Here is a 13,765-nt window from a genome sequence, read left to right as displayed (position 1 = left end):
GATTGCTGAACTTAAGCTTAAACGTCTGAACTAACTTTGAAAAACAAAAAGTGAAAGTCTGTCTGAATGCAAATGCAAATGGAAATGGACACAAATCCATCTCAGCAGATGATTTACATACTGCCCCACAGACATCACTATACCATTTTGGAGTACAAAGGTCCCTGTTCCTTTGGATAATTTCGATTTGTCTTAACTCTACTCGTGATCATAAAACACTATAGTTTTTGTCAGAATTTGTTCGAATGCATCAAATAAATCTACAATAAAATCAAAATATTTTTTGAGCGCTTGTGAACAGCAGTATAAATATTAACATTAAATAGCATCTTACGGGGAACACTACATCGCAGTATACTCCGTATACATAGTTTCTACCTAAGGCTGCCCGCAGTAGTACTTGCTTATACTGACACCTACCGTCGCGCATGTTACATAACGCTAAAATGCCATATATTATTGCTGATAAACATTATTTTTATTCTTAGTCAATGACCCATGATAAAAATTGTTGCGTGAAGTTTTTAATATGCGATTTGCATAATCAACAACACATAGGGCAAATGGTGGTAGTATTTAAAATAAATATTTTTAAAAACCATTAAAAAAGGATTATTGCAGCCTGCAGGGAGGTCGCTGGCTGCATACGTCATCAAGCCTGGTTTATTTCAGTTAACTGCGCATTACATACAGAAGTCATAAGCATATTACAACAATTTACGATTGACTAAGAATAATAGCCAACTAATTGTTAATATTCTGAAATGAGACAAGCAAAATTGTTTGGTGTCTAAAGAGCAACATTCTCAAGTTACAAGTAAAAATGTGCATAGTTATGCAGCTGTTTACTAGTAAATTACTGTAGATTTAAGTTTATGTTTGTTCAAAGTTAAATGAACATTAAACATTAACAAGTCTTTATCTTTACAGAATAAACTAAAATAGCAGCCTCATGCAAAGCAATCTGGCAACCAGAATTCCTTATCAAACTTTTTCTGTTTTTTTCTTCAGATTTTGGTGTCCAGAATGCATCGCATGGGGCTGTTATTTTATAGTTTTATTCTGTCGTGACTTTTTTAAGATGTCAAATAAATCTTTGGTGTTCCCAGAGCACATATGTGAAGTTTTAGCTCAAAATACCATATAGATCATTTATTATAACATGTTAAAATTGACACTTTGTTGGTGGGTGCAAAAATGTGCCATTTTGGTTGTGTCCTTTAAAATGCAAATGAGCTGATGAAGTGCAAACACTGATCACAATGATGGTGGTTTGTTGCAATTGAAACTCAATTGTGCTGTCAATTTTTTTTCTCTCTCTCTTTTTCTCTGCACTATATGGAAGTGCTGTGATTGGATAGTGCAGATTAAGGGGGCGGTATTATTATAATAAGAGCTCCTTATGACATCATAAAGAGGGCCAAATTTCAACAACCTGTTTTTGTATGTGCTTGTAGAGAATGGTTTACCAAAACTAAGTTACTGGGTTGATCTTTTTCACATTTTCTAGGCTGAAAGAAGCTCTGGGGACCCAATTAAAGCACTTAAACATGGAAAAAGTCTCATTTTCATGCCATTGCCCCTTTTAAATGCAAATGAGCTGATGAAATGCAAACACTGATCACAATGATGGTGGTTTGTTGTAATTGAAACGCAATTGTGCTGTCAATTATTTTCTCTCTCTCTCTTTCTCTCTGCACTAAATGGCAGTGCTGTGGTTGGATAGTGCAGATAAAGGGGGCGGTATTATGAATTTCATCAGCTTGTTGCTTTATTGACAGATCTTCTTCCAGAAGCAAGTGCTATATGTTTTATTAACCAAAAGATGGCACTGTTTTCGACACCCTCTTTGAGGCTTCGAAACATGGTTCGAAACATGCTTAACTGAATGCTATAACAAGTAACACAGCAATAAAGTACTCATAATGCTCACAAAACAAATTTAAGCAAACTCACTTACAGATATTGCATTTCAAAGGGCTTCAAATGGCATGATAAAGCTGGATGACTGCAACAATTACATTATACAACCCAAAGGCTGTCTGAGAGAGACTGGCCTGATGTGTTCGAATGTAATGATGTCTATAAGTCTTGGGAACAGCGTTTTATATCAGCTCTTGATGAAGTCGCTCCAATGAGGGAGACAATAATTAAGCATAGTTGGATGACATCTGAAATTGTTGACATGATCAGACAACGTAATAGTTGTTTTAGAAAGTTTAAAAAGTCTAAACTCCCAGCGGATTATAAATCTTATGCTTATCTTAGAAATCAAGTTAGTTGCAAGGTACAGCAAGCTACGTCAGGATTTTATAATGATTCCATTGCTGCAAATGTAAAAAAGCCTAAAAAGCTGTGGAAACTTCTCAATGATATGATATCAACAGCAAAGACAAAATCAAAGTCTGGTAAAGCAGGGCTTATTATTAAAGATGAGATGTGTTTTGATAAGCGGCTGATTGCCATTTTAACCATTATTTTACTACCATTGCTGCCAGTTTGGTCAATAAATTGCATGGTGTTTCTTTTGATTCTGATTTCTAAATTAAAGTGCATGGGTTTTAGTAACTCAGTGCTCATATGGTTCACTTCTTTTTTAACAAACAGGACCCAAGTCTGTGATGTTAAGGGGACCCTCTCTGACACACAGAGTATAACATGTGGGATGCCCCAAAGTTCGATCCTGGGGCCCTTATTATTTTTGGTATAAATTACATATCAGCTGCGGTAAGGTGCAAACTGCATTTATACACTGATTATTCTTTTTACTTGTCCCAGGGTGTAATGTAAAAGACATTGAAAATACTCGGTATAGAGCTCGCGACTGTTAGCCAGTGGCTGGTAGACAATAAGCTCTCTTTGCATCTGGGCAAGACTCAATCTTGTTTGCTACAAAAAGGAAACTGGGAAAATTAAATACTTTAAAGTTGATGTGTAATGGGTTTGAAATTGTATCCAAATCAAGTGTTACATATTTGGGTTTGACATTGGATCAATCACTTAAAGGTGTAGCCATTGCAGCCAAGGTTTTAGCCAAATGTGTGTGTAAGTAAAAGTTTTTATATTGTAAGACAAAGCTTTTTGAGTTCTCTGTAAAGAAATTATTGGTATTAACTTTGATTCAATGCCATGTAGATCTTGCTCATGTCATTCGATACCTATCAAAAGTACCCTCCCGTACTCATATAGGTAGGGAGGAGTTTACAAGAGCTGGTCTACTACATGTACATCTAAACAACTTAAAACAACCTAGTTGAACCATATGTTTAACATGTTAATGGTCATGCCCCCAAATATTTGTGCTCTAACGTACACATGGTCCATACGAAGCATGGCTATAATACTAGGGCCAGCATTCGCTTTTGCTAGTTCCTAGAGCTACAAATGCAATTAAAAATTATTTATTTTTTTGTATCATGGCATGGAATAGTTTGCCTACTGCTACAAAACTCATCGCGAGGAATTTTTAAAATACAGGTCAAAAAAACATTTATGGGACAAGTTGAATAGTTATTGATAAATTGGAGAGTCTTTATAGCATTTTTTTATGTTTTTTAGTTTGGTTTGTTATGATGTTTTATCTTCTATTTCATATTGTATGTTTTTAGTCTGGACTGTTGCTGGAAATAAGCATTTTTACTTTAGCATGTTATCCTTTTGGATTACTGTCTTTTGTGTACTGTTTTAATCAATCAATCAATCAACTACAGCACTAAAGTAATATGGCCTACTTACTCTTAAAACAATAGGAAATAATAGGAAAAGTATGAAAAAGTCAAAAATATATCAAAATGAAAGCCCTTCTTTAAACCACAATTTAAAGTCCTGCACAACGTTTATTCCCCGTTTTGTTTGTTTGTTTATTGCTTGTATGTTTATATATTTATAGAAGAACAATTTCCTGGAAGGTATTTAGTGAAACTTTTGTGAAAATCACAAAAATGCTGGTGGTCCACTTTTTTAACAAGGCTGGTGGGGACTTTGTTTATTATGAGGTCTGAGAAACTCTTAACTAGTTGTATCAAGCAGAGTTTAAGGCTGGATTTTGTTTTAATGGGGCGGTCCCAACTGCAGGTATTAAGTGTTTTTTCAGCAATTGTCGTGTAAGTGCATATAATGTAAACAACCTTATATTTAGTTTATGCAGTGCACTCTGTAAAGTTTGGGACAAAGACATTTTTTCTTGGTTTTCCTCTACGCCACAGTTTATCAGGGCATCTGTTGGGAAAAGGATTTTCAGTTATTTGTGTTTAACTCAGATTGTGTTTGAAAGCTTCTCATACCTGCAATATTTAGAGTCAAAATCAGGATAGAAAATTGATTGATAGAAAAAAAATAATTGACACAATGTTATTGTTTTGTGTCAAGATTCACACCATTAATTTTTTTAAGGTATGTTTGTAAAAACAATTTAAATGCCCTAAGGTCTAGTCCTGGGTTTTTATTTACTTTATACAGGCACTGGACAAAATTATGTAAACACTTAATTTGGCTAACACTGATAAACTACCTTGCAAATAACAATGACCTCTTATTTAACTCTCTGTATTCTTTAAGCCCTGTATTCAGGGTGCGATTTGCCGGGGGGGATGCGTGGGATTTCCCCCTTTCTGGTCAATGTATCCCTGCCTCTGCTTAATTATTTGTATCCCCGGTGGGGATAAATTTATCCCCCCCTCAAAGTGATCAGTGCTACTACACTAGTGGCGAGACGGATCACAAAACTTATCACTGATCCGTGGTTTGATTAAAGTCAATTTTGTTTTAAAATGCGCTGCTTTGGCTGGCTCTGATACAGCTGCCGCGCGCAGCCTCTCTGTATTCACCAATCTGCAGACTTGCTCAATGTCCCGCCCACGGCGCTATCTGATTGGTTACAGACCCGGTTACACCTCACGAGTAGCCTATCAACACATGCGAGATGGTTATGGAGCTGTGTGTCGAAACGGTGGAAGGCAGCATATTCATCCGCATATTAATAAAGCGAGAATAAACATCACAATCTGATAATCTGTTTATGATGACAAGCAGAGTTAGTGTCCCAGTCACACCACTGAGAATGGCCGAAGTTACACGCAGATGAGGCGTTTAGCGAGGCGAGGGCGCGTCCAGTTTGCGCAAATGAGGCTAAGTGACTAACACATAATGCATCTGTCTTTTCTATCATTTCACTGTAGCTCCGCATTGCGGTGTAAAGTTAATATTATTACTTTAAAAGCAGCAGTAAAACTGTTTCTACTGTAATGGTTTAACTTTGCAATCAATCCATTGTTCATATTTATGTTTAAGTTGACACTACATTGTGCCATACAGTTTTGCTATTCAAGATTTAATTCTTACGCGTTTTTTCGTTGTGCATGATCACAGTTCATATGTGTGGGGAAAGATAAGCTATTAGAATAAAAATATTGCGTTAGGCTGCTTCATGAGTTAATAAGAAAAAAGATTTTACAATTCCAAATGCAGTGATGAGTTCATGTTCTCATTATTTATTTTTATGAATTAAAATGTTTTGAAATGTGCTGTGGACAGAGACGCATTATGTCAAGAATTATAAAAAATCGTCAATAAGCTCATAATTTGTGCTAAAATAGTCTAAATGTTTAGTTTTAAAACCATTTTAAAAAGCTGGTTATATTTTGATGTTTCTGCGCAAGTTCAGCAGACAGTGAGGTTCGGGTTTGTTCCGATCAGAGCTCGTGAGCGGAGAGCGCATTTCTGAATATTAGAAATATTTTAATTAGAAATATATAAAAAAATAATAATAATATTATAATGGATTTTTGTTAGGTCAGACGATTACCAAATTTCTCTTTCATATTGCTCTTCATAACCACTGAAAACAGTCAAAAAAGTAAAAACTAGTGGTGGGTACAAAATAACTCATGACGAAATATGGTGGGTGCCCACCGTCGCCGAAATCGACGCCTATGAAAACATCCCCCCCTCTGTTTTTTTCACAAATCGCACCCTGTGTATTAGTGCAATTCAGTAGGCCTACACGTGTAAGTGAAATGTATCTGTTTAAGGGATTTTGTTTTAAGAGCATCTATAAACATAAGCAAAGTAGTTTGGTGTCTAAACAGCAACAGTCTTAAATTACCATTATGATTGCACCTCATTAAGAATTCATCAGTGAAGGAGAATACAAAATAAGAGTACCAATATTATTTTCTAAACTTTACACTTGATTAAAAATCAGCATTATTGCAATCATTACCACACCATGAAGAAACATCAACCTTCTTGTGTAATGAATAAAGTTTTGCGTGTCTTCTCTCTCCAGTACAGCAGGAGGCGCTCTGCAGCTCTTTAGTCCGCCGATAAACCCACTAAAGAAAGAAAGAAAGAGCTCGCGTGTGATGTGTTTGTGTATCCTCCGTGTTTTTCTCTCTTGAGTGTTTTATTGAGTGTAAACAGAGTCTTGTCTCTGTGTATTTTAGTGTTGATGATGAGATGGATGTGATGTGTTGTAAATCAGGAACTGATCAGGGCTTACAGGATGAGGAATCTACTGATCAAACCTCCACAGAGTCTCTGGATTCTGTCTGGAACGCTGGAGAACAGCAGCAGATCCTGCAGACCAAACTCAAGATGTGTTCAGTCAAACTCATCGACTTCAGGAACCTCATGATGAAGATTAAAACTGAACCTACAGAAATAAAGACTGAACCTACAGCAGATGAATATAAAGACAAAGACAGTGATTGTCATGATTTTATTCCGTCAGGTATGTCTCCTCAATTATTATTTGTACCATTTTAAATCCCTTAACGTTTGGGCCCAAATTGTTACTGTTAAACTGATTTTGTAGGGCTGCCAATTTTCTTATTGATTAGTGGTCTGTGACGTCACATGCTACCGCACCACTTTAGGACAGCGCGGACACGCGTCCGCTTAACGCGAGCTGCATGTATGGGAGAAACGATGCTTTTCGAAGCTTCGAATCAATTGAACCAATTGGTTCGCAAATTGCTTCAGATTTTCGAAGCATTCGAAACACCATATACGCTGGCGATACCTGCTGGGGAAAATAGTGTAAAAGCAGAAAGATCTGTCCAAACATTTTACACTTATTACAAAAATATGTTTTTAAGAAAAATGTATTATTTATTTTAATTAAGACATAATTAAAATGTATTTTGTGATTTTAGTTTTATTTATGGCAAACAAATCAACAAACTCTCTTTTTAATTATGCAAATTTTTGTCATTAAATCTGTCTAGACAAAAAGTAGACAAAATGGTAGTGTTATTAGTCAGAAGGATGAATATTTTATGAACTTTTATAATAAAACTGACCCGAGTTCACCTACACTGGTCATTTGTGATCAACTCCCCTTAGTGCTGAATCGTCGGATGTTCGAAACTGTTATGATGTAATGAAGCCTCGTTTGTTAAAATCACGTGACTTTGGCCAGTTTGAAACAAGCTCCGAACCAATGATTCGAAACAAAAGATTCGAAATCGCCCATCACTAGCTGCATGTTCTTCTCTCCGTGCGACCAGCTTGTTTAAATGTACATTCACATTATAAGCGACTTTGTCGGGTATGAGTAACGTTCACTCCAGTAACTGTCGAGAGACAGATGACATGAACTCCCCTGCTTCGTTCTCATTGGTAGTTGCTCTCGAATGTCGCTCATAATTTGCATAAAGTAAAACATTTCCCAATTTTGTCGCGTGACTGGACACGCCACATCCAGTCGCCAAGGATTATTGTACGTTCACACCGTCGCAGACTTGAGCTTCCAAAGAAGCTCAGGCCGCCCGTTCAAGGGCGCTTGTCAAAAAAGTCAAAAAGCTTCTTTTAACTTTCTGATTGACGCTCTGTTCGCCCAAAACGCGATGCCAATGGATTTGACGCTCCGTGCAGCTGAGAAAAGCCAGCTTCATTATAAATTAATGACTTCTGGTAACTTTGGAAGCTCAAGCGCAAACCCAGCTAACAATTTTTGGTTCCCAGAACATTCTTGGAACATTAGCGTGTTAAACAGTAGCTACGTTTACATGGACACATTTTGCCTCCATTGGAATAAAATTCTTCCGATTGATAAATCCTATCATAGCGTTTACATGAACACTTAATAATGTGATCGGATTGGTGCACGCATTTATATGTCACAAGCTTTAAATCAGATTTAATCATTTGACATGCGCACATTGCACAAATATAGTTTTGCACTGTTTCAAGATACGCATACAAATCATCCTCCTGACGGGAGGGGTTCTAGTGGACCAATCACAGTGCTTGCTTTTTGCGTAGAGCGGATACGCTATTACAATTTTGGCAAGGTGCACGTCAGGTAGGGATGCAGCGATTAACCGGTTTCACTATTAACTGCGCTTTAAATTTTCACGGTTAAGTAACCGTAAAGCCTCCGCTACACTGCGTGTTTTTGTTTCACGCACACACACACAAACCAGATCCACGAACCACCAAGAGGCGCGTGCGGCATGCGACATGCTCGTTAGCGCACTGTATGACAAAGCTCCGTGTTCAAAAGAATATGTGCGTGTGACACGTCTCTTGGTTGTTCGTGCATCTGGCGTGCGTGCCTGCACGGGTGCGTGAAAGAGCCACACTCCAATCGGTCTGTGCAGCATTAAAAACCTCCTCCTCCTCGCGGATCAAATCCGGGCGGGGCTCCTGGTGGTCTGACTGCATTTAATAACGTTGAATTATTTTAACTCGTTAATGATTTAAGAATTAATAGCATGAGTTAACAGGTTAATGATGCCAGTCCAAAATGACTCGCAGAACCCAGTCCAGGATGACCCTGTGTTATTATTCGTTTTGAGAGGCTCTTATCATTTTTACTAATATTTCAAACAAATCAAAATAATATACATTTATTCAGTCCAAATATAAAATTACATTTATTCAAAAGATCATTCAAATAAATAGCCTACAGGTTTCAAAAGGCACCTATACTGTTTAAGTCAAAGCCTCCTAGGCTGTTATTATTATCATTTGTCCAAGAATTACAGAAAAAATACACAAACTGAAATCCATAATAACCGTACAACCGTGATTATTTATCAGACTATAACCGTACCATCAAAATCTATAATCGTTGCATCCCTAACGTCAGGCTACGCAGAGCAATGCACAGCCTACGGCGCTTACTCAACGAGACATGGGATTGGGTTCACGAAAACAAGATGAGATTTTTACACTTTTTAAGAAATCCTCAATGATACAATATATGAATAGGAAAGGGCAATAACCTTGAAAAATTACATAATAATGACGATGCAATAGACCCTTTTACAGCTCACTTAATCAAATAGCCTCCACGCGCATTTTGGCAACAGAAGTGGTGTTATTTCCCAGTGGTTCTAACGTGTTAGCAACTCAGAAAGTTTATCAAAACGGTTTCTCAGCATCAAAATGTCTGGTTGTTGCGTTTGGTTGCACTAATATAATATACTAATATACGTATATATGTATTTGGTCACTTTATGGTCACTTAGTGACATCTAGTGGTGAGGTTGCAAATTGCAACCAATGGCTTGGTCCACAAACTACGGTAGCCGCCACTGGACAAACATGTCATCGTCGGAGACAACTTAGTAAAAAATTTGTCCGTTAAGGGCTTCTGTAGAAAAATGGCAGCACAAAATGGCAACTTCCATGTAAGGGGACCCTCTGTGTATGTAGATAAAAAGGTCTCGTTCTAAGGCAATAAACACATAACGATTCATTATAAAAGGTCTTTATACACCCCTGATATTATAGTTTTGTATATTATTATGCATTTCTGTCAAAAGATCCTTCTAAAAATTACACACTGCACCTTTAAATTATGCTGTAAACTCTTGAGTGAGGGTTTAATCTGCTAAAACACTTTTAAGTAAAGTAAAGTTAAAGTTTATATGAGTTCCCAAACAAACATTATTGGAAACCCAAACAAAAAAGCACATGCAGTAAAAGACAGAATATAATGCATGCACTGTAAAAGGTTTTGCCAAAAACTCAACTTTATGCTGATATCAGGAGACGACGTTTCACCTCCACGAGAAATCTTGTGACATAATTAATCTCGCGAGACATTAATCTGATATTGTCACACCCCTACTGAAGACACTTTTTATTGTTTATTTATATTTTGACATTTAGGGGTCGGTTTCCCAGCCAGGGATTAGCTTAAACCAGGAATAGGCCTACCGATAGTTTAATTATGAAAACTAGTTATAACTAGTTTTAACAAACATGCCTTACTTAAAACATTACTTGTGTGCATTTTGAGGCAGAAAAAAGAGTACTGATGTATTTTAAGATATGTTAGTGCAAGTTGTTTTTAGTTTGGACAGCTTTTTTAAGATTTAAAGATTTTTAGTCTAGGACTAGTGTAATCCCTGTCCCTTTACATGTGAATACCCTAATTTAATGCCTTATTTAGCTATAACAAGGGAAACATCTAATTGAGTAAATATTTATGGTTTTATCTGATTAGTCGGTTAACTGTCATTTGAGTACCTGTTTTATAAAAGTCACAAACTCAACCAAAAGACCAAAACATTAGGAAAAATGGGACAAAAATCTAAAAGGACATTATGATATCTTCTTGAGCAACAGGCAGGTAGGCTTTAAAAAAAGAGACACAAAAAAATGCTTTTTGTCATTTTAGAAGTGTCACCATATAACGCAACAAGCAACACTTTGCAATAAGGTTGTATAAGTAAACGTTATATGCATTAACAAACAAAACATAAACAAACAATGAACAATGCTGCGTATGTTTCCAAAATGTGTTTTATTTGATGTGCAATGACCCAGCTGTAATAACAGGACTAGCGACTGTCTTCTGTCCCTGTGTGTGAATATAGAAAAAGATAACAGAATCTAAATTCATTATTCTTTGTGTAAATTAAAGTGAATTTAATTGTTTCATGTTTATTTCAGATGTAAAGAGTGAATTATGTTTGGATGGAGAGATAACGTCCTCGACTCTTTCCTGCATCACCGGTGGAGAGACATTGAGCTCACAGAGACATTTAAAGAGACACCACAGAGAACAGAAACATCATCTAAAGAAACACGCCAATGAGAGACCGTATCAGTGCCGTGAATGTGGAAAAACCTTTAGGAATGCAAGGTTATTAAAATCACACCAGAATATTCACTCTGAAGAGAAACCCTTTCAATTTCCAAAACATTTCCGTCATAAATCTCATCTGATAGTCCATGAGAGACTTCACACTGGAGAGAAACCTCATCACTGTAGTGTTTGTGGGAAGAGATTTAATCAATGTAAATATTTAGTGATTCACCAAAGAATTCATACAGGACAAAAACCGTATAAATGCTCTCAGTGTGAGAAGACGTTTTCTCAATCAGCTTCCTTAAAAGCCCATCAGAGAATTCACACTGGAGAAAAACCTTACAAATGCTCTCATTGTGAGAAGACGTTTACTCAGTCAGGTCACTTAAAATCCCATGAGAGACTTCACACTGGCGAGAAACCTTACCAATGCTCTCAGTGTGGAATGAGCTTCACTAATTTAAATTCTTTTAGAGTTCATCAGAGACTTCATACTGGTGAAAAACCTTACAAATGTTCTCATTGTGAGAAGACATTTACTCAGTCAGGTCAATTAAAATCCCATCAGAGAGTTCACACTGGAGAGAAACCTTATATCTGCTCGATCTGTGGAGAGAGATTTGCTCATTCTGGAAGTCTTAAGCATCATCAGAAGAAAAATACTGAAGAACAAAATACACTGAAATCATCATAGTGTCATGAAGTCTTTAAACACTGACCGTGTATTTTCGGTGCAAATGTTTGACGTGATAACACACTAGAACAAAAACAATTGATTTCTATGAATGACTTTACATTGACATTAGTGTAGTTCTCATTGCCAGAGAACATTTTTAAACTCTCTCATTGTTTACTAATAAGGGTTTTTGTAGGATTGATCAATTTATTATATTGCTTGAATTGGACTTTGAATTGTTTCGTATTATTGCCATTTCTGCTGATTGATTTAGTTAAATTGATTTTGAATTATCATGTCCCACCCAGCACAAGTCATGATTTAGGCTGTGTTTTTTGGGCTAAATCAAGTCAGCCCGTCATGGCCTTCATTTAGCACAAAAATAAACATTGAATATTGGTCTTTGTTTTGTCCATCTGGTTTAGTCCAAATTTAGCCTAAAATTGGATGTCAGTTTCAGACCACATAATGAAACCATAATTAATGTTCATAATGAAACCATAATTAATGTTCAATTAATAACACATAAAAGGGTCTGTCTCTACAAAAATCCAAACAAAATCTGCATGAATGTATCCACCTTATTTTCGAATGCAGAAGTAAGTGATGTGACGTATTTCCCTTTTTTGTGGGAGACGTCAGTTTCAATAGCAAACCGGTAGAAAATAAATAGTGTTGTGGGAATACGCAGAAAACATGATTTAAACAGTTATGGTAAATATTTACTACACCTCCCAGCTAACAAAAAAAGTTCTAAGAATGTTCTTTGAACGTTTTCCAACATTCTCAAAAACATTTTGCCAACATTAAAAGTGTCCAGTTGTCTTGACATTCTAAGAACGTTTCTGGTTTGTCTCAATGTTAGAGGAATGTTACATTCTACCATATTCAAACGTTATGACAATGTCCTGTTTTAATGTTCACACAATGTTTCCTATAATTACTTTTTTGCTTATAGGTAAATGATAGAGAAATATTCCATTTTGTTATTTTAAAACTGTTAAAAAAACATTATTTCTGTCTAAAAATATTGTTAAAACAAACACAATTCACTTATAAGGTTTTGATGTTGATGTTTTGTTTCATTTTAGGTACCTATTATGGTGGTTAGTGTTTGTTTTAGTTGGACTCTTGATCCTTGATGTTTTGTTTGCTAGTTAATAATATTTGTTCTATTATATTTAAGTTACTAAATGATGAAGAAAGTAAAGAAATTGTCAAAATTATGTTTGTCTCTGAGGTAAAATAAACAACTGTGTGTGACGAGAGTTTGCAAGGGCATGCTGGGGGAGCGGAGAAGAGAAGCGTGTGCTGCAGTGGAGCGTGCACATTAGACTTACGCACTAATAAAGGAATACAATGGACTTAAAGATGTTTCACTTAATTTCTTCAAAAATTCGTAGGGATAGCAGCAGTAGTGAACACACAAGGAGCAATGGGCATTCACTGCGCTGCCGTGGAAGCTTTACCATCATCCATTATTAAAGTGTATTCTTTTTATTTAAAAAAAAAAACTACAGGGAACGTTCTGGGAACATTCTCTCTAGGTAATAAAATAAAACTAAAAATAGCATACAGGGAATGTTCTGGGAACGTTTTCTTACAAAATGAAACCTAAAAATAACCTGCAGGGAACAATCCCAAAAAGTTCTTATTTGGTTTCCAAAAATAACTTTGGGGGAACGTTCTGTGTTTGCTAGGAAACAATAATTTTTAGCACTTTCAACAGTGTTTTGTGTAATTTCAACGGGTTTCCTGTTAAATGATACCAAACTTTTGTATATATCCACCTCTGCATCAGGGTATGGGAAGCTTTTGAAATTGGGTAGGCCATATCCATTTGGAAATCCCCAAAATAGCCTATGTGCTAAGAGGTTAACCTTGTGTAATGAATGAATGACAGTGTTTAAGGGCGATTTATAGTCGTGCGTAGGTCCTACGGCGTAGCTACGGCGTAGGCTATCCGTGGCCTGTGCGTAGCTCTGCGTAGCCTGACGCGCACCTCACAAAATTTCTAAAGGGCGATTTATAGTCGTGCGTAG

At 36.4% G+C, this 13,765-nt stretch overlaps 1 protein-coding gene across 1 annotated transcript; it reads left to right on the top strand.

Moving 5' to 3' along the window:
• Positions 1-6,314: 6,314 nt before the first annotated feature.
• LOC135752368 (uncharacterized) lies at positions 6,315-13,082 on the top strand. Its single transcript, XM_073814533.1, has 2 exons — positions 6,315-6,730; positions 10,909-13,082. Exons 1-2 carry the CDS (start codon positions 6,457-6,459, stop codon positions 11,739-11,741), a joined length of 1,107 nt encoding a protein of 368 aa, XP_073670634.1. The 5' UTR covers positions 6,315-6,456; the 3' UTR covers positions 11,742-13,082.
• The last annotated feature ends 683 nt before the right edge of the window (positions 13,083-13,765 follow it).

Source organism: Paramisgurnus dabryanus, chromosome 4 (assembly GCF_030506205.2).
Source record: "Paramisgurnus dabryanus chromosome 4, PD_genome_1.1, whole genome shotgun sequence".
In the NCBI taxonomy this organism is placed as follows: domain Eukaryota; kingdom Metazoa; phylum Chordata; class Actinopteri; order Cypriniformes; family Cobitidae; genus Paramisgurnus; species Paramisgurnus dabryanus.
This window is presented reverse-complemented; position numbering and strand designations above follow the sequence as displayed.

Bases quoted from the DNA above. Each gene is read 5' to 3' on its own strand.
- LOC135752368 (XM_073814533.1), top strand. From the start codon at position 6,457: ATGGATGTGATGTGTTGTAAATCAGGAACTGATCAGGGCTTACAGGAT. The intron at 6,731-10,908 runs GTATGTCTCCTC...TGTTTATTTCAG, and splicing joins TCATGATTTTATTCCGTCAG to ATGTAAAGAGTGAATTATGT.